Source organism: Drosophila teissieri, chromosome 3R, assembly GCF_016746235.2.
Source record: "Drosophila teissieri strain GT53w chromosome 3R, Prin_Dtei_1.1, whole genome shotgun sequence".
NCBI classification, from domain to species: Eukaryota; Metazoa; Arthropoda; class Insecta; order Diptera; family Drosophilidae; genus Drosophila; species Drosophila teissieri.
The window spans coordinates 1021431-1048030 of NC_053032.1; the positions used below are offsets into that span (position 1 = coordinate 1021431).

General features: G+C 39.4%; 1 protein-coding gene across 5 annotated transcripts in view; it reads left to right on the forward strand.

Annotated features, from left to right (window-relative positions):
• Window positions 1-26600, forward strand: part of LOC122620870 (unconventional myosin-VIIa) — a 1106244-nt gene that overhangs the window by 945708 nt on the left and 133936 nt on the right. For all 5 annotated transcript variants that reach the window (XM_043798541.1, XM_043798540.1, XM_043798542.1 and 2 more), the window contains one exon: window positions 9560-9970. In XM_043798541.1, coding sequence (XP_043654476.1) covers window positions 9560-9970 — 411 coding nt within the window. The remainder of the gene's footprint in view (window positions 1-9559; window positions 9971-26600) is intronic.

A 26600-nucleotide genomic window follows, 5' to 3' on the forward strand; every position in this document is an offset into this window, starting at 1 on the left:
TGCATGTGAACAATATGCTTTAGTTTTTTAAGCATGGAAAAAAAAAACACTGCAGCATATGATATTGGTGAATGGAACACTAATGGAGTTCTTCTACGCCCAACGTATACGGAATCACCCATTATGACGAGGTACGTTAAGTAGTGACCTTGCATGTGAACAATATGCTTTAGTTTTTTAAGCATGGAAAAAAAAAACACTGCAACTTATGATATTGGTGAATTGAACACTAATGGAGTTCTCGACCTAGGAAATGCAAGCCGGTATACATAAGATCAAAAGTCTCAATGGCACCGTGGGAAAACATTTTTAAAAATATTTCAATAACAGAATATTGAAAATCTTACGAGTAGCGCTACTCAACCCTTTACCTTGGTGAAAAGGCAATACAAAAATGTCTAGGACATCTACCAAAATCGGATAATGGCAATGAATATGCAGTAACTCTCACATAACAATCTAAATGCAAACACCGTAGCAAAGGCCATTTTTGAATCTTTTACCTGAAGTACGGTTGAATACGTTCATTACGGACATGGGAACAGAATATGAGAATTCAATAATCACTGATTTATGCAAATACTTAAAAATACAAAATATAATCTCCACTGCTCATCACCATCAGATAGTAGGAGTAGTCGAAAAAAGCAACAGAACTTTAAATGAATATATACGATCCTACATACATATTAGTTGACAAAACCGATTGGGACATCTGGCTTCATTATTTCGTTTTTTGTTTTAATACAGCCCCCTTTATGGTACATAATTATTGTGGTAGAACCAATTATTTGCCAAAACTCTTTAACAGATTAAAAACCATGGAAGTAATCTACAATATAGACGATTACGCTAAGGAAAGTAAGTTCAGGTTAGAGGTAGCATATTAAAGAACTAGGAATATGATTGAAGAACATAAAAGGAAAAACAAGAGAGAACGCTATAGTCGAGTTCCCGACTATCTATCAGCTAGTGAAAGTGCGAAGGAGGCTCTTCAGCACTGACAGTTTTTGGCAGTTTGTGGGCGTTAGAGTGGGCGTGGCAAAAAATTTGTCTGCAGATCGATAGAAATTTACATTACTAATGCAAAAATGAAAAAATAAGAAAACATTTTTCAAAAGTGTGGGCGTGGCAGTTTTGGGCGGTTTGTGGGCGTTAGAGTGGGCGTGGCAACATGAATCGACAAACCTGAGCTGCATCTATGTCTCTGGAGTCTGTATGCTTAATCTCAACTTTTTAGCTTTTGTAGTTCCTGAGATCTCAGCGTTCATACGGACGGACAGACGGGCGGACAGACGGACATGGCCAGATCGACTCGGCTATTGATCCTGATCAAAAATATATATTTACTTTATATGGTCGGAAACGCTTCCTTCTCCGTGTTACATACTTTTCAACGAATCTAGTATACCCTTTTACTCTACGAGTAACGGGTATAATAAGGAACTTTACGATTCAAAAACAAGTAATTTAGATATATCAGTAGGAGATCAAGTTTTATTAAGAAATGAAGCAGCACATAAACTAAAATCTAAATGTACGGAACACTATATGGTAGATAATATAAAAGAAAGAGAAAATATAATATAAAAAAATTAAATAATAAGAATAAGAAACAAGAGAGAACGCTATAGTCGAGTTCCCCGACTATCTGATACCCGTTACTCAGCTAGTGGAATGCGAAGGAGAGTCTTCAGCACTGACAGTTTTTGGCGGTTTGTGGGCGTTAGAGTGGGCGTGGCAAAAAGTTTTTTAGCAAATCGATAGAAATTTAAAAGACTAATACAAAAATGAAAAAATATCAAAACATTTTTCAAAAGTGTGGAAGTGGCAGATTTATGCGGTTTGTCGGCGTTAGAGTGGGCGTGGCAAAAAGTTTTTTGGCAAATCGATAGAAACTTACAACACTAATACAAAAATGAAAAAATATCAAAACATTTTTCAAAAGTGTGGGCATGGCAGTTTTGGGCGGTTTGTGGGCGTTACAGTGGGCGTGGCAACATGAATCGGCAAACTTACGCTGCGTCTATGTCTCTGGAGTCTGTATGTTTAGTCTCAACTTTCTACCTTTTGTAGTTCCTGAGATCTCGACGTTCATACGGACGGACAGACAGACGGACAGACAGACGGACATGGCCAGATCGACTCGGCTATTGATCCTGATCAAGAATATATATACTTTATATGGTCGAAAACGCTTCCTTCTGCCTGTTACATACTTTTCAACGAATCTAGTATACCCTTTTACTCTACGAGTAACGGGTATAACAAATAGTACATAAGGACAGATTAAAAAAGTTTTATTCATAATTAGTTTCATAGAACCAAAAAACAAAAAAAAAACAAGAAGAATCAGAAAACAAAGATATAAATATAAACACAAAAAAGACCAAAAATATATATTTTTATATTCTTTCCTACAATTTTATTATATAAACATATAAGAAGAAACTAAATAACTACACTAAGTTACTTTATTTCTTAAAAGAAGGGAGATTTAGTATTCGCACATATTTAGTATCTACTTTACAACAATATATTCAATACATACGTTAGCATAAACAGCCGAGCTACATGCATCAATGGCCGAAACAGCTTATATACAATTGCGCGCATATCACATTCCGTTCCGTTTATGAGTGTGAGCAGCAATACATTTTATAATACAAGTTAACAACACTCTTTACCAAAAGCTCATAAAGAAAAGCTTAGGTCAGCGTCTGCATTATTTCCTGCACGCGCCAACCTAAAGTAAACTAAAACATAACAAAATTAATATTAACAGAGCATTAAACTGCAGTTGCGAAACAGTTCACACGGGCACCTGCAATTCCTACTATTATAAATATTAGCCACAACAGGAAATGGCCACGCAGTTCACACGGGCACATGCAATTCCTATGAAATATTGACAACAGGAAATAGCCAAATTTATTAAGAACATTTGCAGAACTGCAATTAACCAACTACAGCCAACTGCACAACTGACAAACTGTTGTCAAACTTTGATTCGTCGCTGCCACTGTCGCTGCGCTAGCGCTGCCACCATAGCTGCCACCGCTACACCAAATTCTGATTCACAAAAGGCCAGATTAGGGAACTAGAGTAGAACTTCAATTTAGTCTTAATTTTGAATCCAATAGAGTTGCAAAGTTTATTTTCATTAATAAACAAATAAATTAACTGGCGCCCGAACAGGGACCGGTTTATAACATAACAGTGCAAAAAGCCTCTAAGTGTTAGCGAATAAAATAGCAAAAGGTAGAGGCTCGCGTCGTGACGAAAACCGTGTTCCGTTAAATAAAAGGGGAGACTCCCATCCACAGTGGTGGCCCTAAAAGCAACGTAAAGGCAACTCATTGCCTACAAAGTCCAACGCCGTACAAGGCCCGTCCCCACGGAACCTTCCGAAGGAAGTATCGCACCTGGATCCTCAGTAGATGCAGCAAACCGGACCAAATCCAGACGATCGGGAAGGATGGCAACAATATCCTACTTGTAAGATAGTTTTAAGAAAAATTTTAAAAAAAATTCACAATCAAACTTAAAAGAAAATTTGAAAATTAACAATTCCAATCAAACCAAACTTAAAAAAAAACTAAAAAATTAACAATACAAGTTAAGCAAATCTAAAACAAAAAAAAAAATATATATATATAACAATTTCCAACTTTGCAATTCCCTACGAGGACCCTCCAAAGTAGAAGGAAGAAACCAGCTACTGGTTTTCAAACATATAAAAATTTTACTTTTTGACCAAAATATTTCGGAATTTCGTTGAATCACTGGTGAAAAACATATTTAACCACAAATTAATACGACATATTCTAAATTTTTAAAATTTCCGTGCCCGTAATGGCAAATCCTAATAGCTTAATTAGACCACCAATTCTTTCAGCAAACCAGACAGAACAAAACAGAGTCAATATGAACCAACAAGAACTTAACGCACACATTAGTAGAATAGTTTCAGAAGCCATCGCTTCTCAGGTTCCCCAATTAATCAGACAACAAAATAACCCGAATAGTAATTTCTTAGATGTACCAAATCAAATAATTCAGCCTCAACATCGGGGAAATCTTAACGATTTAGATAAAATACCGGATGTATGCTAAATATTTCGGTATAATACATACCAAAAGAAACAAAATTGTTGGCAATGCCGACACAGCCTTAAAATCCTATAACGTGCCACTAGACTGGAATGCTATTTCATAATGCTTAACAATGCATTACGCAGATAAGCGCGATTTGAGTACATTAGAGTACCAATTGACAACCATTACTCAGGGTGTCAATCACAGTAGAGGAATTCCATCAGGTAGTTTATCGTCACCTGTCCTTACTACTGAATAAAGTTGGTTGTATGGAATTATCTCGCGAGTCAGAACAAATGATGACTAAGCTTTACAGAGATAAAGCTCTAGACACTTTTATTCGTGGATTGAGAGGAGACCTACCTCGCCTTCTTGGAATGAACGAGCCTGAAGATCTACCTAAAGCTTTAGATGCATTTGAATGATTTGAAAATCGAGAACCAAACATATCGATCAAACTATGCTACAGACAAATTTCAATCTACGGTCTTCCGACCAAACCAAAAACCAATACCAATACCTAGAACTCAATACTTTAATAATTCGACTCCCCGAGCACCTCAAAACATGTCTCAAAGATCACCAATTGCTCAACAATATGGCAGACCAATGCACAACATGACATTCTTTAGCAACCAAGCACCAATACAACAACCGTACGTACAACAACCATACGCACAGCAACTATACGCAAGACAGCCGTTCACACCAAACCCAACTTTCGTACCGACTCGCCCCACGGCACTAAAACCGCTGCCCCGTCCTGAGCCTATGGACTTAGCCCCAGCATCCGCACAAGACAAGTGAACTACATGAACAGACCACCGAACTTGGAAATGGGTAAACGACCAGGAAACCCCATTCCCCCTGTTCCACAGTATGACAAACGACAACGTACTTTCAATATAGAAAGTAATGAACAAAATAATCACACTACTACATCTAGTAGCAATGACCAGAACACAGAAAACGAACAAACAGAATATGAACAGTTAGCGTACAGCCAAACAGACTCAAACGAATACGGACAAACGTTAGACGAATACCAAGAACAATACGAGTAGGACAAGAACAATATGCCGATCTGCATTTTTTAGAGTAAGTAGCTCCTCCTTACCTTATTTTGAGGTGAACGTAGGAGGAGAAGTTTTGAGAATACTTATTGATACGGGATCTAATAGAAACTATATTAAACCTAGTTTAGTGAGTAACCCCGCTCCAATCGAGAAACCGTTTCAAGCTGTTAAAGTTGGAGGTAGCGTTAAAATTACACACTATAAAATGACACATCTGTTTAATATCCGAGATGTGCGTATTAAATTTTTTTTTTGCCGACATTAAAATCTTTCGATGCCATTCTCGGCAACGACACTTTTAAAGAACTTAAAGCAGTAATTCACACACATTCGAACTATATGATCATTAAGGACAACGTAAAAGTAATTATTAAAGAACAAAAATATGACTCAATTAACAATATTTGCCCCCGTACAGACCATTTGTCCGATCAACAAAAAAATAATTTAGAAAATGTACTTAAAAATTTTCCCAACTTATTCTAAAAACCAGACGAAAAATTGACGTACACTACTAACGTGAACGAAGAAATACGCACGAACAATGAAACACCTGTATATTCTAAATTCTACCAATATCCCATGTCTCTAAAAGCGAGGTTAATAAACAGATTTCACAACTATTGGCAAATGGTATTATCCCCGTACAATTCACCTGTGTAGATTGTTCCCAAGAAGCTCTTCAAACGAAAAGAAATACCGAATGGTAATAGATTATAGGAAATTAAACAAAGTAACAATAGCTAATAAATACCCTATCCCCGAGATAAATGATGTGCTTGCCCAATTGGGCAACAACAAACTTTTTTCCGTTCTCGACTTAAAAAGCGGATTTCATCAAATAAAACTAAAGTCCTCAGATATAGAGAAAACCGCTTTCTCTATAAATAATGCCAAATATGAGTTCACACGCCTTCCCTTCGGTCTTAAAAATGCTCCATCCATTTTCAAACGAGCACTAGACGATATACTACGTGAACATATAGGGAAAATTTGTTATATCTATGTATATTGATGATATAATTGTTTTTAGCCAAGATGAAAAATCTCATCTTGAAAACATGAATACCATATTCGATACCCTATATAGAGCCAATATTAAATGTCAACTTGATAAATGCAAGAAAAGTTGAATTTCTAGGTTTCGTAATATCCGATAAAGGTATTGAAACCAACTCTGACAAAGTCTCGGCAATAGCTAATTTTCCTACCACAAGGACAATAAGAGGACTCAGATAATTTTTTGGCTTATCAGGATACTATAGGAGATTTATAAGGGATTACGCAAAACTTGCTAAACAACTCACCATACTGTTAAGAGGTGAAGATGGAGACTTAAGCAAGAAAGCAGCATTAACTAAAGCATTAAGCTTCATACCCCGATTTTAAAAAAGAATTCCACCTCAACACCGATGCATTAAACTATGCCATTGGTGCAGTTCTCTCACAGAACCTATCTCATTCATCTCACGAACCCTCTCCAAAGCTGAAGAAAATTACGCAGCTAACGATAAAGAGATGTTGGCCATTATATGGGCCCTTAAAGCGTAACGTAACTATCTATACTGTAAAGCCAAAGTGAAAATATTCACTGATCACCAACCGCTTACACACTCATTGAGTAGTTGGAATGGCAACGCTAGAATTAAAAGATGGAAATCTCATTTAGAAGAATACGACTACGAGTTACTCTACAAACCAGGAAAAGACAATGTAGTAGCAGATGCATTGTCTCGCATTTCAAATTTAGGTCAGATAAACTCAGTATCCACTCAACATAGCGACGAGAGTTCAAGCCATGTGTGTCACCCTGTTTGCATCAGCGATAACGTCAACAATTTTCAGCAGCCATGGCAACAACGAATTCGGTTAGCGACAGCTTCCGTTATTTGGCTTTAATGTTCACTGCCTTTATTTTTCTAATATTGTAGACAAATATTGTTTATGCACAAATCACGTTGCATAGATAACAAAGATAATGATGTCCAAAGTTGGAAATTTAGCAAAAAACTAATTTAGGAATTTCTTAAAGCTTGTGGGAGTCGAGCCAAAATGGCAACCTTATATGTGCTATCGCACTCATTTGGTAACGAACCATTACGGCCAAGTTCAAATCCTGGCAAAATTGAATATTGCCCTATAAAATACCACAAAAAGCCCGAGTAGGATTGTGTCAAGCTACGGTCACGCTTGATTTTCATACTTCCGTTCTCTTTCCTGGAAGGCGTGATCGAGGGCAGTTTAGCTTTGTGCAAAGTCCCTGATTATAAATCCACGAGCATCATGTAGACCGGATAAGAGTTTTTTTCAAGGCAAATACTGCCAAGTGATAGTGATAAATCGTGAGTTAACTTTAACTGGTAAGATTTCGAGTGCGTTCGATCTCCAGTATCTAAAAATTCTTCTTTTTCTACTCTTCATCGCCGCAAGCGAGGAGCAGATTGAATTGCGGTGCCGTCCTTGTCGCACACATCGGATCAGCGTCTCTTCTTCTTCATCCGTGCGCATTCCGAGAATTTGCGCACAACACGAGCCCCAGGCTGCTGGTTTTGCCGCTGCGTATGCTGCTAACCTGAAGAAGCCACAACACGAATGATCGTGTCCAGTCTTGAGTATCTTTAGAATAGTTATAAACCTTATACGATAAACCTCTACGATTCTAATTTAGCTTAACTTGTGGGAGATCTGACAAATATATATATATGTGATTTTCCCAATTTATATTAATACATACAGCAAATCATCAACAGTCATCAGGCCTGCTGACATCGATGGAAAGTGCGTAAGTACGGCATTGCCGTGAACAAACAAAAATAATAAAAACACACATGCATATATAAAGCCAGATATTCCTAAATAGTGTGCTAAAAATACCTTGCCTTAATTAATCGTATATCTAGATCACTTAATTTAAAGAAGTTTAAAGTTTAAATATCAATTAATCATACATAATTCTAATGTAAAGTAAGCCAAACAAACAAAAGTATTAATGTAAACTTAAATACCAATATTTGCATTCCTATCTTAATTATTTTTCCTTTCTTTTGTCGTAAATAAGCAAAATTACTCAATAAGAGATTTCCTTAACGTAAATAACGTAATTTTTAGTTTAAGGATTAGGATTAGGAAAATGTATCGAAATATTATCTTTATCTTCAATTATATGGGGTCGAAAATAAACTAATCTGATGTCTGCTTGGGCACCAAAGGGTATGTAACGCAGCGGTTGTAAAAGGGTGGAGTCCGAATGGATTTCACAGGTAGAGTGGGTATAGAATGAGGCCAATAACATCTGGGCCTCATCTTCAATGGGTACACTTTCTTGTCTGGTTCTTAACCGTTTGGTTATCGTTTTGCATCTATCGTATCCCTGTCTACAGTATTAAAGCTGTGACACTCTTGTTCATCTTAACACAAAACCCACGCCCATTTTCCCTGAGCATGCCGGTCAAAATAGTAGACAGAGTGTGTTGAGGTGGACAACGCTTAATGAGTGTGTTCGTTACAAGCTGCGAGACCCGATAGTCATTATTTTTAAAGGAATTTCTTAATATTCGTATACAAGAAGCAACGCAAACTTTTTCGATGAGAAGCATTAGCTTAGCAATGCATCATTAAATTTTATTACCTCATTTCCTATAGTTCGAATAATATTTTTACACCCGTTACTCGTAGAGTAAAGAGGTATACTAGATTCGTTTAAAAGTGTGTAACAAGTAGAAGGAAGCGTATTCGACCATATAAAGTAACTATATTCTTGATCTGGAACATTGGAAGAGTCAATTTGGCCATGTCCGTCCGTATGAACGTCGAGATCTACGGAACTATAAAAGCTAGAGAGTTGAGATTAAGCATGCGGACTCCAAAGACATAGACGCAGCGCAAGTTTGTTGACCCATGTTGGCCCGCCCAAAACTTTCAAGACCGCTCTTTTTAATTTTTTTTTAAATGTATTTTTTTTTTTGTTATTTCTATTAATATGCACTCCCATTAGCTGAATAACGGGTATCTGACAGTTGCGGAACTCGAGATGCGGATGAGATTGCAAAACTTTCAATTACTACATCTAACCACCACTTTAATGTCCACAATTTCCAATGACAATAATTGTTTTCAGGTTTCACTAGTAAGCAGTCTTGAAAAGTGTATTATGTTTCTTCTTTTTATCTATCTTCATCTCCCCTGCACTCTAACTATCTTAAAAACAGGTATATTGAGAAATTCAACTGAGGCATTCTCGCTTTTAAGCTACCATATGCTGGAAAAGCAGCTATATGCTTTTCTTTAACTACAAAGACTTATATAATATTAATAATATGCCATATTTTTATTGAGAGTATAATTAAATAAATTTTAACATTTCAAAACCATTTATTTACTTTTAGATAAATACAACATTAATTTCACGACAGAATCAGTATATGTTCCTATTCAAGAAACATTTATTTTTTGACAATTATATTAATTTAGAGGATATTGTTGAAAAGGAATTATTATACCATCAAATACTGCATAGCCTAAGAAGTGAAAGATATCCAATAACTGAAATGGAAGCGATTATGCTAACTGCTCTTCAGAGCCAACTTGAGCTTGGTGACTGTAGTGAATTAATAACTGATTACAGGGCTGTCGCTGGCCATTGCTTACCACCAAGATTTGTACCAAATATACCACATGAAGCTGTCGCAATGCATCATCAAAGTCTTAGAGGAATGTTACCAACAGAGGCTAAAAAAGCTTTTTTAAATTTAATAAAAAGCTGGCCTCTTCATCGAGCGACTATTTTTGATGTTATGGTAAGCATTATAGATTTAAGTTAAACTGTGCATATTCGTTAAAATCGCTGCAACCGAGGAGTGGTCACATGGCTTGCATAGAATTTTTATACCCTAAACTAGCCTGCAACTTATACCCTTGCAAAGTGTAGATTGAAGTCAGATCTTTGCAAAGCATTGAAGCCATATAAGCTATATATTAATGTTGTATGAGTATCAACAGCCGTGACCGATATTGCCAAGTCCGTCCGTTCGTTTCTATGCAAACAACCAAGCGACTAAAGGGAGCGCGTGACTTCGATGTTTATCTGCTTCACAGGATTCCCCTTAGAGATTAATGAAATGGGCACGTAGAACAGGCAGCTTTTGTAAAAAGTGTTACCAGCGCAACCAGAGTACGAAGTCGCTTGTAACTGCGTTAGAACGGTGTCCCACAAGCTCATAGGAAAACAAGAGAGAACGCTATAGTCGAGTTCCCCGACTATCTGATACCCGTTACTCAGCTAGTGGAAGTGCGAAGGAGAATCTTCATCACTGACAGTTTTTGACGGTTTTTGGGCGTTAGAGTGGGCGTGGCAAAAAGTTTTTTGGCAAATCGATAAAAATTTACAAGACTAATAAAAAAACAAGAGAAAACGCTATAGTCGAGTTCCCCGACTATCTGATACCCGTTACTCAGCTAGTGAAAGTGCGAAGGAGTCTTCAGCACTGACAGTTTTTGGCGGTTTGTGGGCGCTAGAGTGGGCGTGGCAAAAAGTTGTTTGGCAAATCGATAGAAATTTATAAGACTAATACAAAAATGAAAAAATATCAAAACATTTTTCAATAGTGTGGGCGTAGCAGCTTTGGGCGGTTTGTGGGCGTTAGAGTGGGCGTGGCAAAAAGGTTTTTTGGCAAATCGATAGAAATTTATAAGACTAATACAAAAATGAAAAAAAAACAAAACATTTTTCAATAGTGTGGGCGTGGCAGTTTTGGGCGGTTTGTGGGCGTTAGGGTGGGCGTGGCAAATATTTTTTTGGCAAACCGATAGAAATTAAGGAGACTAACACAAAAATGAAAAAATATCGAAACATTTTTCAAAAGTGTGGGCGTGGCAGTTTTTGGCGGTTTGTGGGCGTTAGAGTGGGCGTGGCAACATGAATCGACAAACTTGCGCTGCTTCTATGTCTCTGGAGTCTGCATGCTAAATCTCAACTTTGTAGCTTTTGTAGTTCCTGAGATCTCGACGTTCATACGGACGGACAGACGGACAGACGGACGGACAGACGGACATGGCCAGATCGACTCGGCTACTGATCCTGATCAAGAATATATATACTTTATATGGTCGGAAACGCTTCCTTCTGCCTGTTACATACTTTTCAACGAATCTAGTATACCCTTTTACTCTACGAGTAACGGGTATAACTACCCAGATACACGCACAAACAAATACAGAAGTCATACCTCTACGAAATTAAGCTTGCAGTGAGAAGAAATACTGCTACAGTCAGTGACCATCAAATTAAAGCAGGGGTCGCCCAAGGCAGCGTTCTTGGGTCAACTCTATACCTCTCATACACAGCTAACCTACAAACAAGCAGAAGTCTGACAACATCTGCGTTTGCCGACGACACCGCCGTCCTTAGACGTTCCAAGCATCAGCGCAACTAGCTCTTCACCTGGTGGACTTTAGTGGCTCTCAAATTGGAGAATAAATGGAAACGAACAAAAAAGCAAGAACGTCACCTTTACTTCAAACAAGTAGGATTGCCCATCACTTTCGCTAAACAACATAGTAATACCAAAAGCACAAGAGGTGACATACCTGGGAATACACCTCGACAGACATCTCACTTGGCGCAAGCACATTGAAACCAAAATGATCCACTAAAAACTCAAAACCAACACTGGCTGATCAACGCATACTCCCCGCTAAGCCTGGACCACAAGGGACTACTCTACAACTCTGTACTGAAACCAATTTGTACCTATGACTCTCAGCTATGGGAAAATACCTGCAATAGCAATATAGACATCGTCCAACGAACTCAATCAAAAATCCTCAGAACTATCACCGAGCCACCGTGGTATGCTTAAAACGAAATCATTCAACGAGACTTGAACATCCTTCCAGTAAAAAATGCAATAGCCGAAATCAAGAGGAAATACTACGACAAGCTTACATCGCACCCCAACCACCTAGCAAGAAGTCTGACGCATCTCAGCAGTCAATCCCGTCTCCGCCGCAAGGACCTACCTGCCTAGCAAACCAATTTTTAGGGACGTCTCATCAAAGGACAGTTTAAAATAAACTGTTGACAAAATAAACTAGTATTAAGATTTTAAAACTTTTAAATAGTTCTCATATTATAAGAGAATATAAAATAAATAACCGCTCAGTAGAAGAAGCACAGGCGCAATCGACCAGTGCAGTGCACTTACTGTTAAGAATATGGCTACACTAAGGTTTACTGTACACTAAAATCACAGCAAACGGCTATAAGAACAAGGAAGACTTCTCTGTAAAAATGTGCAGCAACTGCGGCGAAAACCACACAGCGAATTGATGTGCTTGTGAAGTATACAAAAAACTAACGAGCTGCGTTAACAAACGTGCAGAATCACGCCCAGGCCACCCACATCAGTCACACTACGCCACAATCGGGACCGTCTTACACGGAACCCCCTCCTACACATTGTACCAATCTTAGCGTTTCCTTCGCTAGTGCCTTAAAATCCGGAAATAAATCTTTGTTTCCGATAATACAAAGTCGACTACTACGCAGGAAGAACTGAGAAAAACTACATTGAACAAACAAACGCAGCATGTATCAACTGGAATTTAAATGATGATGATCTCACTTCAGGGAACCCTAAAAGAATTTATGACATTCATGCAAACCGCAAAGCAAGTGCTTATGCGAAACCAAAATACGCTGATACAGCTTCTCATCAAAATCAATATAATGTCTCCACTTAAAATATCTATGTAGAACGCGAATGGCGTTTTACGTCATAAACGCGAACTTTTTTTTTTGTAGCATGCGTTTATTAATTTAAAATCTGTCCAAGTGGACAATAATTAAATGATTTGGTGACATTGGCATTGGCATAAGGAAGTACTACGAGTACATGTAATTGTGGCGGGATCTTATTAATTTATTGTCTATTGTTGTGGAAGATCCAGGTTTTCTCTTAAATCGTCTGCGGGTATGGCTGTTGTCCATAAGGTTTATGGCGAGATGGTTGGGATGGTTCTCTAGCCTTCTCAGTAATCTCTCGCTGAGCCTGGAGATTTTGTCGGTGACTAAGGGGATTCCAAGTTCCTTGTGATTTGTTAAGTTTTCGTGGTAGGGATGCGCGTTGGAGGCAATTCTCAAGCACTTATTCTGCAACCGCTAGATTCTGAGGCGTTTTGAGTGGCTTGCGTGCCCCACAGATGTATCCCGTAGGTCCAGATTGGCTTGAGAATTGCCTTGTAGACGAGGACCTTGATGTTCTGCCTTAGCTTGGATCCTTTCCCAATGAGCCATTGCATCTGCCTTAATCGTGCATCGGCCTCTATGCGTTTGGTTATTATATGAGGGCGCTATGTCAGCCTGCAGTCCATGGTCAGCCCTAGGTACTTAGGCGTGGACACGTTGGGGATATTGGCTCCGTTTAGCGTGATTGGTGGGCACTCTCCTCTTCGTAGTGAAAAGGTGGCTTGGGTAGATTTCTCCGCGTTCACTACGATGTCCGAAAAAAATATTGACGTCATGCTCCTCTCCGAGACATATCTAACAGACAAGCACCACTATCATATTCCAGGATACATATTCTACGCCACAAAACCATTGGGACGGCAAAGCCCATGGCGGCACTGTTGACGAAGCGGGCAGTGAATAGCTTATTCACTGTGCTTCATCTTAAAGAAAGCCATGTTTCCAACGGGGGCGTATGTCGGGTTTCGCAGCCGCCAGCAGCACCCAAATTGATGTCCAGTTGTTGTCAAAATTGGAGAAAATAATTAGTCCACCTCAGCTTTATCTATGTGAATCAGCTGCAGATCGCGCTCTCTTGTATTTTCGCCTGCACCTCTGTCGTTGCGTTTTGCTGTTCGCTCTGTAATATACTCACTGTCGTTTTCGTACCCCGAGCATGCGCATCGCTGCCAAATTTCTCGAAGAAAAATAAATTAAATCGCTTGAATTCGCTACCATAAAAATCGTCTTTCATTTTATAAGAAAGACTAATAAAAAGGCTTATATGCTCAACAGTAGTTTTCTGAGAAAAAATTCTTGGAATTTTTCAACTCACTCGGTGTACGATTCAATGCGGCCGGTGACTACAATGCCAAGCACTCGCGCTGGGGATTACGCCTTTTGACCCCAAAGGGCAAAGAACTTTACAACGCGCTCATAAAGCCGCGAAATAAACTCCATGATGTGACTCCGGGTACTACTGGCCAGGAGATCCAAAAAAGCTCCCGGATCTCTTTAACTTCGCAATAACAAAAAAGATCCGAAGAAATAATATTAGAGCCGAGTCACTTGCAGAACTATCATCTGATCACTCTCCAGTTCTACTTACCCTCAGGCATCGGCACATATAACTGAGCGGCCCTTCAGGCTGACAGGTATCAGGACCAACTGGGCAAGGTACACGAAATTGCTTCACATATTGATTAAGCCAAGGCCTCTACGCCTCCAGACATACACAAAAAAGAACCCTTTGTGGAAAGCACATCAAAAAATATTCAGCCACCAGCAGAAACAGTCGCTGAATACGCAGCGAAGAAGATAGAGCTAATGCGTTCGCCGATCACCTTTAGAAAGTATTTCAACGAAATTACGCTAGTAGCTCATTTGTCCTACATACAGTATCTTAAAACTTTCCACCAATTAATCCAATAACATTTAGCCAAAGCGAGGTGGCATCTATTACTTAAGACCAAAAAATCACCTGGACATGACTTGGTTCTTGTTCTCCTCGATTGAGTCTCGCTTTCAACGCTCGGCCTGCTTATATTAACCGTTATTTCTATATGTCTCTAGGTCAAGGGTCCATGGTTTTACCGTTTGCCTGGTCCAAAGACTAGCCTGGTACCGTTGCTTCCTTTAAATCGGCAAGCAGACACTCTCTGTTCTACTGCTGTCCTGCCGTAATTCGTTCCGTCTCACTCTCGCTCTACACGTTCTCTCTCTAAACTCTTTTCCTGCAGACCCTCGTTCTCCAATTGATCTCCAGACTCCGTTTCTCCAAACTCTCTTTCTACCGATTCTGTTTCTCCAAATGTATTTTTCTTCAGATTCCGTTTCTCCAAACTTCCATTCCCAAAGCATTTCTTTTTGGACTGCCATTACTTTACTCTGATTTCTTGCGTATCTGGCCAAATGTAGGCCCTCCTTCCGCAATTGATATTTGATCGGAGATTTACCTCCACCTCATTCTTCGGGATACAATAAACAAGTTATTGCCTTCCTTGGTGAACACTCCTGGGATTTGTAGTGTACGTAGTTTCAAAGGTTTTAACTAACCGGTCTTTAATAGTGGATAAAAATTACTACTAAAGAGGACCTTATACTTTCTTCGCTAGGGATGCGCTCTCTTGCTAGTTTCGGGTCTAGCTCGCCGTAGGTCGGGGTTCATTTAGCTTAGGATAGTTCAAAACGCTACTACAATTAATAAGTGCGTCTACTTCAAAACAAGAATCAAAGCTGGACTAATAATTAATTCAAGAAATCGATTTATATTGGTACTACGGATGCACGCCGACACGTGTGAAGATAATCTAAAGATCTTGATAGTTATTGGGCATTTTGGATGGAACTCTATCGCATATTCAAGAAATGGTTCGATATTATTCTTCACCTTTCCGATCGCAGCCTTGGCGTCTCAGCCTAGTTTACCCTGTCTTTTAGCATCTCGACGTGGCATCTTGATCCTCGAAATACACCACTCCTGACTCCTCTCGTCGACCTGCGCCTCCGTCGCCTCAGCCCGGCAGTCTCAGCCTAGTAGACCCTGTCGTTCAGCATCTCGACTCGGCATCTCGATTCTTACGCCCTTCTCCAACATCCTTCATCTGTTGCCGTCTGCTTCTCGTCACCAGCTCTGTATTTGAACTTCCCGCCTTCATATCACCTTTTATCTCTGGCAACTCCACCGATACTCACCACGATCGAGTTATCAATATGTTCAAGAGTTATGATTTTTGTAACCCTAAATTATCTAAGGCGCCACTGTGCGACATTCAGCTCGCCCTTTCTATACGAGATTTCCAAATCGTATTGTTGGAGCTCCAATGCCCACCTCGCGATCCTTCCGGACGGGCTCGCGATGCTATCCAGCCACTTCAGGGCCATGTGATCTGTTATCACTTTGAAATGGTAGCCCTCTAGGTATGGTCTTAATTTCCTGACAGCCCACACTATTGCTAATCATTCCATCTCTGTTGCAGAGCAGTTCTTTTACGCTTCGTTCAGCGCTGTGCTGGAGTAGGATACGACCCGCTCGCCTTGGTCGGACTGCAGTGTGAGGATAGCGCCCAGCCCGTAGTCGCTGGCGTCCGTCTGTAACACGAATGTCTTTGCGAAATCGGGGCATGCCAGAATGGGGACGCCGACCTCGACGGCCTCGAATGCTTCTTGATGGGCGTCTGTCTTACTTTGCCTGTTGTTTGAGGAGTGCATTCAGCGGTTGTACCAGCGTCGCAAAATCAGGTACAAAACGCGTGTACCACGACGCCACTCCCAGGTACTGTCGCAGCTCCTTCACGTTTCCCGGGGGCTTCAGCTGTGCTATTGCCGCTACTTTCTCCGGATCTGTTTCGATGCCTTGATCCGTCACGCGTTGACCCAAGTATTGTAGCTCCTTTTGAAAGAACTTGCACTTATCTGCGTTTACTTTCAGGGTTGCCGCCCTTGGCCTCCGAAAAACCTCTTTCAGGTTGCGCATGTGTTTTTGAAGTGTCCGTCCGATTACTATTATATCGTCCTGATACGCGAAGGCGTGTGGCATCATCTTGGGTCCTATTACCCAACGTCCTTTGGAACGTTGCCGATGCGTAGTGCAGTCCGAATGGCATCACTTGCCATTGAAATAGGCCCTTTCCCGGCACCGTAAATGCCGTATATTGCCGTATATTGCCGACTTGCCGCTTCCAGCGGAATCTGCCAGTACCCGTCCTTCAAGTCGAGGCTGCTTTTGTACTTCGCCTCCCTTAATTGATCCAGAATGTAATTGATCATTGTCATTGGGTACGCGTCCATCACGGACTTCGCGTTTATTTGGCGGAAATCTACAACCCGTCTTTATTTTTCACCATCACTATTGGTGAGCTGTACGGGCTCCTAGACGGCTCGATGCATCCTTTGTGTAACAACTCGTCGACATTGGTTGATCTCTACCTGCATCTTCGGGTTCTTCGGGTAGAAGCGCTGTTTGACCGGTTGATCGTCTTTTATCGTGATTTTGTGCACCGCCACTGTTGATGTCCCTTGCACTCTTCCCGTTAGTTCACGGTGCGTCCTCTTTGTGCTCTTCCAAAGTCCACACCGTTACCGTTCGACCTCTGTGCCCTTTCGAAGCCGGTTCGAGTCAAAGGTCAAGCGCGGTACCGTTAGTTTACTGTCTCTCCGCTTTGCCGGGGTCCAAAGTCCATTATTTACAGTTTGTACCAGACAGCCCCTGACTCCTCTCGCATTCCAGCCGTCTTCGCTGTTGCTAGGCCGATCTCCTGCACCCGGATTTGTGGGGAGTTTTAAGACTCCTCACAACTTCTTTACATTTTCCAATTCACACACGGAAATTTATGGGAATATTCCACTCTTGTTTAATTCCGGTTGAATATTTATAATTTTCGAGTGCCGTAAAATGAGATTTATCTGAGAATGCATAGAGCTCTGGGAAGCTGCATGCAGGTGGCCACTGCTATGAGCGTTCCTTTCCCTAACTGTACAATTGGTCAACTGTTCTGATTGGTCTTCATCATTTTTCTCACAGTTTCCGTTAAAAAAAAGCTGCTATAACTTTGTACGAGGGTGGGTTGAAGAGTTTTTGCCAATGTAAAGCCATAGCTGGCCACTACAGATTCCCTTGACGCTTACAGCTATATAGCGCCGATCTTCTCCCAATGTATCCTAATTTTCCTCATTTTTTTTAAATTTGCTGCCCATTTTGGTTTTCTTAAAGCTGTTCCTTGCTTCACCATCGCTCTTCTTTCTGCATTCCGTATTATCCGTTCTGCCGTCACACTTCCTTCTCTACCTTTTGTCATCTCCCGTTGGTGCGGCGTTGCCACTCGATGGTCTGAGTATTTCCGCAGTGTGACCCGTCATGATCAGTACATGACTTTCCTCTGCTTTTGCCCATCGATCGTTCAGTGGCAATCGACCGCCATGTGATCATGGCGCCCCCTTTCCTAAGCACTGATGACTACAAATAAGATTTTTTGCCGGTAAGTTTGTTTACCATTGGTTTTTTCTTCCCTGCATCTTCATTCTGCATGCCTTGCGGTACCGCCCCTCCCCTTTCCACGGGAGTATGTAGGTTCCTTGGTTGCTATCCTCCTCCGTGAGTCCGACTCTAGCTCTGGGTTCGGTCTTTATGGTAAAAAAGTTCGAATTTTCTTTTTATTCGTTCGGCTCCCTGGCTTCGGTAAGTGCATTACTCCTTCGTACCCAGTTTTCTTGCGGAATGCTCCCCTTGACTGCGGCTTTGGCCTGACGGTGAAACGGTCGCCTCAGTTACTTGTATTTTGGGATACGTTGTATGTGCCCGTTCCTGCCATTCCTCTCTTTTAGTTGTTCTGGTATTTTGATGTTCGTGTGGCAGAATCAGCATTTCGGCTTGCTCGCTGCATTCCTCCGGTTTTGGACGGACGTTGAAACCGTCGACCTGCTCCGTCCATTCTTGGGTCCTGTCGATTTCTTCCCTCCCAGCGGTGGAGTTCTTATTTTCTATTCTTGGTGGTAGAGACTGATGACTCTGGTGGTGGCCAGACGAGAAAACAATTGCCTTGCTGCCTTCCCAGATCTCGCTGTCGGGTGTGTTTGTATGACGGAGTATCAGGTTTGACTCCGGCTTTAGCCTGACGCTAAAACCGTAGAGCAGCTCTGTCCATTCTCGGGTCCTGTTGACTCTGCCGCATACTCCCACTGTGTTCTCTCAGCAGATTTGCATCCCTGTTTTCGCTATTGTCCTCATTTTGTCATTCCGGTGGCGGATCTTGCAGATTACTGGCGATCCATTGGCGAACCAGTGGCTTCCATTGCATTAATCACAGATTGTAATGTCTTGCCTGGTTTCTCCGCCAAAATCTTGTTTCAAAAACGCCGGTGAGTAGCCTGAATATTGTGATACACTGGAATTTACAGACAGCTTGAGAAACTACTTAAACGCCCGGCTTGTGAACTGCACGTTGTTTTCCGTTATTAAACGTTTGGAGCTCCAAACTTCGTGACTATGCGTTCTGAAAATGCTTTCCGCAATTGTAATCGTTCTTTGGATAGCCAGCTTATTCGCCCGTTCTTTACTAACGATGCTTGCTGTTGCCCTGGGGCCGATCGTGGACTTGTTTGTGTCTCCACCAATCGTCACTGCTGCGGACGACTGCTGCTCCTTCTCGATTAATTAGCCAGCTAGTTTGGAGAAGCGGCACCCCTTCTCGCCTCTCTGCGGTTGAGATCGCTGGCCGTTCCCCGCTCTCTGGCAACATTCCATGCTTCTAATTCCTTCCTTTCTGCACATCCAGCAGAACAACAACCGCTGATTCCGGTAGCCTGTTGTCCAACGACCGTGTCCACCGCACCTGAGACGATTGGCAACGTGGGTTTGGGTTTCGGCAGCTTCTTGTGCAGCCCCTTGTTCTCGTTTGCTATAATCATGAGTGCCTTTGGGTTGTCCACGTGGTAGGATGTCAACGCTATTTGTAGGTCTGGCGTCCAGTTATCCTTGATGATATCTATCGTTTCCTAGTTTTGTAAAGTATCGTCTGGGCAGGAAGCATGTCTGGAAAATTGGAAATGGACAATTTCAGAGCCTTCCCCTGCATCAATTTCGGCATTGCCCGGGGAATCATATAGGCCGTACGTGTTCCAGGATTTTGTTCCTCTGTCAAAGCGGAAATACAATTTCCTGACATGTTTTTCGTTTTTCACGTAATCCGGTTGGCTGGGTCAGCGTCTGCATTTCCTTTACGCTCAGGCTTGCAATCAAATCTTTGCCTGGGGTTCGTCCTCTTAGTGCTCGGACGTGGTCTGTAGGGGTATCTGCTTCCAATTCTGTCCAGATTGCTGCGGGGACCGTTTTCCTTTTCGTTGTTATATTTTATTTTATTTATTTATTGTGCTTTATATTCCCTTAAAATTTATTTTAGTCACTAAAGCTTATGATATAATATTATAATTTTTCAGAGTCTAGCATTTATGCGCTTTTCAACTGAATATTTTTTTTTTTTAACAATTTATTGTGCTGGAATTTTAATTTTTCAAGGAAAAGTGGGGAGAAAAACCTTGATTTGAGTTTTCTTAACATACTAACTTAAAAACTAATTTGAGTATAAATTTAAATATTGTTTTACAGTTGGAACATTAGCTATACTGTGTAGATATAAGGTGCCTGTATAATATGGCAAATTCAATAGTAATTTAAGTAATTTGTTTTGACATATTTGAATTTTCTTGATGTGTGCCGGAGCAGACTTACCCCAGATGGAACTTCCATACATGAGAGACGGCCTAAATATTGTCTTAAAAATTATAAGTTTATTAGAATTGGATAATTTTGATTTTCGATTTATAATAGGGTACAATAAGCGAATTGTTTTATTTATTTTATCAATTGCATGACCAACATGAAATTGAAAAGTGAGCCTTTTATCAAAGTGTATCCCTAAATATCTAATATTATTTGCCCATTCAATGGGAGTATTACATATATGCAAACAACTATTAGGCATATAACAGGATTTTCTTCGTTTGGTGAAAAAAATGGCGCTGGTTTTGTTAGGGTTAATTTTAATTTTCCATTTATGATAATACTTTTCGAGTGTATATAAATAACTTGCATAGAATTATTAATACCATTGTATAGAAGGCCGGTGGTGTAAATGGCTGCATCGTCAGCAAATAAGGAAAGCTTGCAATCAGATACTTGAGGTATATCATGCGTATATATGTTGAATAATATTGGTCCTAAGACTGAACCCTGCGGAACTCCAGCCAAAATATATCGTTGAGTGGAATGGGCACTATTAATATCAATATAAAATGAACGTTGCTTGAGAAAGTTTTTTATTATATGTATAAGATATAAAGGCGCACCAATAGTTATTAGTTTGTACACTAATCCCTCGTGCCAAACAGTGTCAAATGCAGCTTCAATGTCAAGTGTAACCAACCCCACTGATTGTTTGTTTTCTAAGTTATCTTTTATGAAATTTTTGAGTTTTGAACAAGGAATTGTGCAGTTAAGTCCAGATCTAAATCCATATTGTACAGAAGGTAACACACTGTGTGAGTCCAAATAGTCAACCAATCGTACTTTTATTAGTTTTTCGAGTATTTTTGACAAACCACATAGCAAGCTAATCGGTCTGTAACTACCAGGTCTACTAGCAGGTTTTCCTGGTTTGGCAATAGGTACTAATCTTCATCAGGAAAATATCCAGTGCGAAAACAGAGATTAAATAGTTTGGTCAGGAAACTAATTGCAAGAACTGGGAGATTTTTAAGACATATATTTCGTATGCCGTCATAACCGGGGGTTTTCCTGGTCACTAGTCCTTTAATTATGTTAACAACTTCAGCGTTATTAACAATTGAGCTATGTGGTATGGGAATGTTATTATTTTCAATGGCCTGTTAAGCCGAGTTAACAAGGTTTCTTTATTAGAGTAAGTATAAGTTAGCTTATGCTTCTCTTCAAAGGTGTCAGCCAGAATTTTAGCTTTTTCTTCTCCTGTCACAAAACTTTTGTCTGCAAAGTTAAGGCAGGGTAAAAATTGCTTTCGCCTTTTTAGTGTTTTTGTTGTGTTCCAAAAAGGCTTACTACATTTGTTTAGTTTTTAAAGTTTATTATTCCATTGCTCATTATAATGTGTAAAAACCTTCTGTCTGATAATATAGTTAAGGTGATTACATTTGGCTTTAAGTAATGGCAACCTTGTTTTAGTCCATTTCCTCAGGATTAAATTTCTAATTTTAAACAGCTCTGAAATATGTTGGGGAATCTTGTAATTTTCATACTTAATTTTTCTATGTGGAACGGATTTGAGGAATGCGTTATTCACTGCTGCAGTGAATGATTTGGCCATGAAGTCAATTTCAGTTGTTGAAACTGCAGAATTATAGCTAAAAAAACCTGTGTCCAGTTATGTGTCACTAACAGTTTCTTTAAACATTCTCCAATTTGCTTTGCTGATAATTGGTGTAGATTTCTCAATAAGCAAGAAATTAATGGAATATTTTAACACAATTGGTAAGTGATCGGAGGAGAGATTGATAGAAACTATTGGGTTAGTAATCTGTTCGGGAGATTTTGTGAGACAAAGGTCTATCGTAGAGGCTTTTGTTTTGTGGCAAAACGGAAGATATGTGGCTTGGTTTGGAAGTAATATATTTAATTTTCCTTGGTCTGAAATGTTATTAAGAATGATACCCCAACAGTTAGCTCGAGTGCAGTTCCAGGCCCTATGACGAGAATTATAATCACCACAGGTTATAAAATTACCCTCTATTCTTGAAATTTTTAGTAAGTCAGACTTATATTGACTTTAAAGATGTTTTCGATCATTAGAATTATTGCATGAATTTAATAAGCATTTTGCTGTGTTACCAGGAAAGTACATAGCGTATATTTATACCCGTTACTCGTAGAGTAAAAGGGTATACTAGATTCGTTGAAAAGTATGTAACAGGCAGAAGGAAGCGTTTCCGACCATATAAAGTATATATATTCTTGATCAGGATCAATAGCCGAGACGATCTGGCCATGTCCGTCTGTCCGTCCGTCTGTCCGTCCGTATGAACGTCGAGATCTCAGGAACTACAAAAGCTAGAAAGTTGAAATTAAGCATACAGACTCCAGGGACATAGACGCAGCGAAAGTTTGTCGATTAATGTTGCCAATCCCACTCTAACGCCCACAAACCGCCTAAAACTTCCACGTCAACACTTTTGGAAAAGGTTTTGATATTTTTTCATTTTTGTATTAGTCTTGTAAATTTCTATCGATCTGCCAAAAAACTTTTTGCCACGCCCACTTTAACGCCCACAAACCGCCCAAAACAGCTGCGCCCACACTTTTGAAAAATGTTTTGATATTTTTTCATTTTTGTATTTACAAGTCAAATTTCTATCGATTTGCCAAAAAACTTTTTGCCACGCCCACTCTAACGACTACAAGCCGCCAAAAACAGTCAGTGTTAAAGACTATCCTTCGCACTTCCACTAGCTGAGTAACGGGTATCAGAGAGTCGGGGAATTCGACTATAGCGGTAGTTGCTCATGTTTGTACATGTAACGGTTGTGTGGGCTCCGGCACAGTGGGCACAAGAAGTTTTAACAGAACAATTGTTTGATCCATGACCAAATAATTGACAGTTGTAGCATTGAGTAATTTTATTTTCAGATTTTACCTTGTGATCCCATCGTACTTTCATATGGTTAATATATTTGTAGTTTTAAGCTATTGTTATTAGAGTTAGATATAATTTTAATACCAACATTTTCAATAAGATGAGTTTTTAAGTTAGGAATTTGGTCGTGTTCAATTTTATTGCTCACGATTATGGCAACACCACCGCCTCTACTTTTTGTTCTATCATTTCTATACACGGTATAGTTAGGTATATTGAATCGATCTTCTTGAGTAAGCAATGTTTCACTTAATGCAGCCTCGTCAATATTAGTATCATCCAAAAACTTTATAAATTCTACTCGCTTATGTTTAACGGAACGGGCATTCCATGCCATAACATAACATTCAAAATATCATTATTAGTATTATTTTTTAGCATATACATATTTGATTGCTAAGTTTGAGATAACTTGAAATTGTTCTCCTTTATTGGAGCATGTACTAAGGTTATTTATTAAATCTATTAATAGTGAATTAATTTCGTCTGGTGAAAACAGCTCTGGTTTATTTGGTGAATCGCTTGGTGGTGTAGATGATTTGACAAGTGCATCTCTAAAGCTGCCATATATCGATTGTGAGACTCTCTTACTTTGAGTAGGTGAAGAGAGCGCGCTTCTGGGGTTCGCATCATTAAGAGCTTTGCTATTGCTCTGTACAGTTTTAAGTAATTCGATGTTGCTTCTCCTCATTCGCATAGCCGAGCGCTTTGAGATCATGTTGAGATAATATAAACGGCATGGACAAGTCTTATCTGTAGACGCGTGCTCTCCCTTACAGTTCGCCCATTTTTTGTTGCTCATGTTTGTACATGTAACGGTTGTGTGGGCTCCGGCACAGTGGGCACAAGAAGTTTTAACAGAACAATTGTTTGATCCATGACCAAATAATTGACAGTTGTAGCATTGAGTAATTTTATTTTCAGATTTTACCTTGTGATCCCATCGTACTTTCATATGGTTAATATATTTGTAGTTGTTACGTAGTTGTTGTACTGTTACACTTTTATTTACAAAGTAAACAATGTAGAGTAACAGATCGTATCCGATTTAGTTTTCTTTTTAACTATTTTGACGTCAATGCATTGTAGTCCCAGATCAGTTAGCAAGGTCTTCACACTGTCTGTTGGAAGCCTTTCCAATCAAGATAGGACGGCCTTGTAAAGTTTCGTTGCTTTTGTATCATAGGTAAAGAACTCCAACTTAAGTTCCTTGAGTTTTGTTGAAAGCTGCTCGAAATTGTCCACGCTTTCCACAAATATTTTAATACCAATGAAAATTGTTTGTAAAAAATACTTTTCAATTCAGTAGTAGACATAATTGTATGAATTTCTTTAGTGTTTTGTTTAATAATAGTAATAGGAGGTGGTTTTATTATCACTTCATTATAAGTTTCAGTTTCACACATATCATTATTGTCAATATCTAGTGTTTGTAGAGGACGATAATACTTTGCAAATTGGCTGGAGGCAGGATTAGCTCTTTTAACGGTTTTCTTTTTATAATTATTCATATCAATATCAATAGCGGCAGATGCCAAGGCATCGCCATTCGACAGTTTGAGCTTCTAAATTATGAGTAACAAAAGGAATAAGTAAAACAGAGAACTGATAAGAACTTCGCAGCGAAAGCGGGTAAACGATTACCGAATTAGTTATTGAGACAACCGTTCACGACAAGAGCTTGTCAAAGACTGATTAGGCCCACATGGATAACATCTCTCACATTAATGCTATCTTATAGGACTCGGATGACTTATTTCTTGTGGGTGACTTTAATTTGGGCTCTGTTGTATGGTCAGTTGTACACCAGTCTTGTTATTGATGATTTATATAGAATGGTTTATATGTCACCTGACATTACGTTTTAACATTGAGTTTCTACATTTTCTAAAGTCTGTTAATGTAATTCAAAAATTTAACCTAAGTGCTTTAACCATAAATGAAATTAATAATTCCCTCTTATCATTAGATTGTACTATCGAATGCTTGCATTGAAATTAACTATAACAACTTCTTAACGACTCTTGACAGCTATACTTCAACCATGGTGCGACGTTCTTACAATATGCAGTGGTACACAAAAGGCCTTCAGAAGTTAAAAAAATCTTAAAAATAAATTTTATAAGAGGTTTATCCAATGGGTATTCCAGTTGATAGGGAAAGGTATAGACAACACAAAAGGGAAGTTGAGTTCCTCAATAAATTCTTATCTTATCAGTACATCTCTGATGTTAAAATTAATAAGTGCAAAAATTAAATCTTCATCATATCTTCAGCTATGACATATGAAAACATATCAGCTAACTCTGATTTTGACAGCTGTAACCTTTTTGCTTTCTATTTATCTACTAGCTTTGAGTCGACTGTCGGACTGTGGGGTAGTCCCACGGATTTACTTCAGATTAGATCAATATGATCAATCCAACTTCTTCCAGGAGTATAAGCATTAGTGCCCTTTCCTCAATTTGCATATAGATACTTATAAGCCATCATTACGTTCAGTACTGTAAACGTAACCGTCTCTCCCCAACGCAATTGGGAGATAGAGGATAACACTGAGCACATCAAAAAGGATCCATCAAGCCAAAGACATTAGAATAACTAGATGCGTAACGCTATACGATATTTATGCACACGTTTTGATGGATCTAAACCCATCTTTTTGTTCAAAAGCCAGTGAGAGAGAGAGAGAGCGCTCTAGAGCCAGCAGCTTTCTTGTACGCATACAGTGACAGTATTTGACAAAATTGTTGATTACTTTAAATCTTTATTTTTGACCGATTACCACCATCATGTAACTCTAATTGTGCGTTGCCGTAACATGATAATTATTCAAATACAGCATAAAGCATAGTAATAGTCTAATATACATACATATGTATATAATAATTTATAATTAATTTCATTAACTACTTTATACTACAATAATTGTCGTTTGTGTATTCGACGCGTTAAAAATATTTAAAGATTCTTAGGTGATTATGTCCACACGTCGTGCCTCGTGAAATCAATTTAGCAATAAACAAGTTTTCGATAGAATCTGAC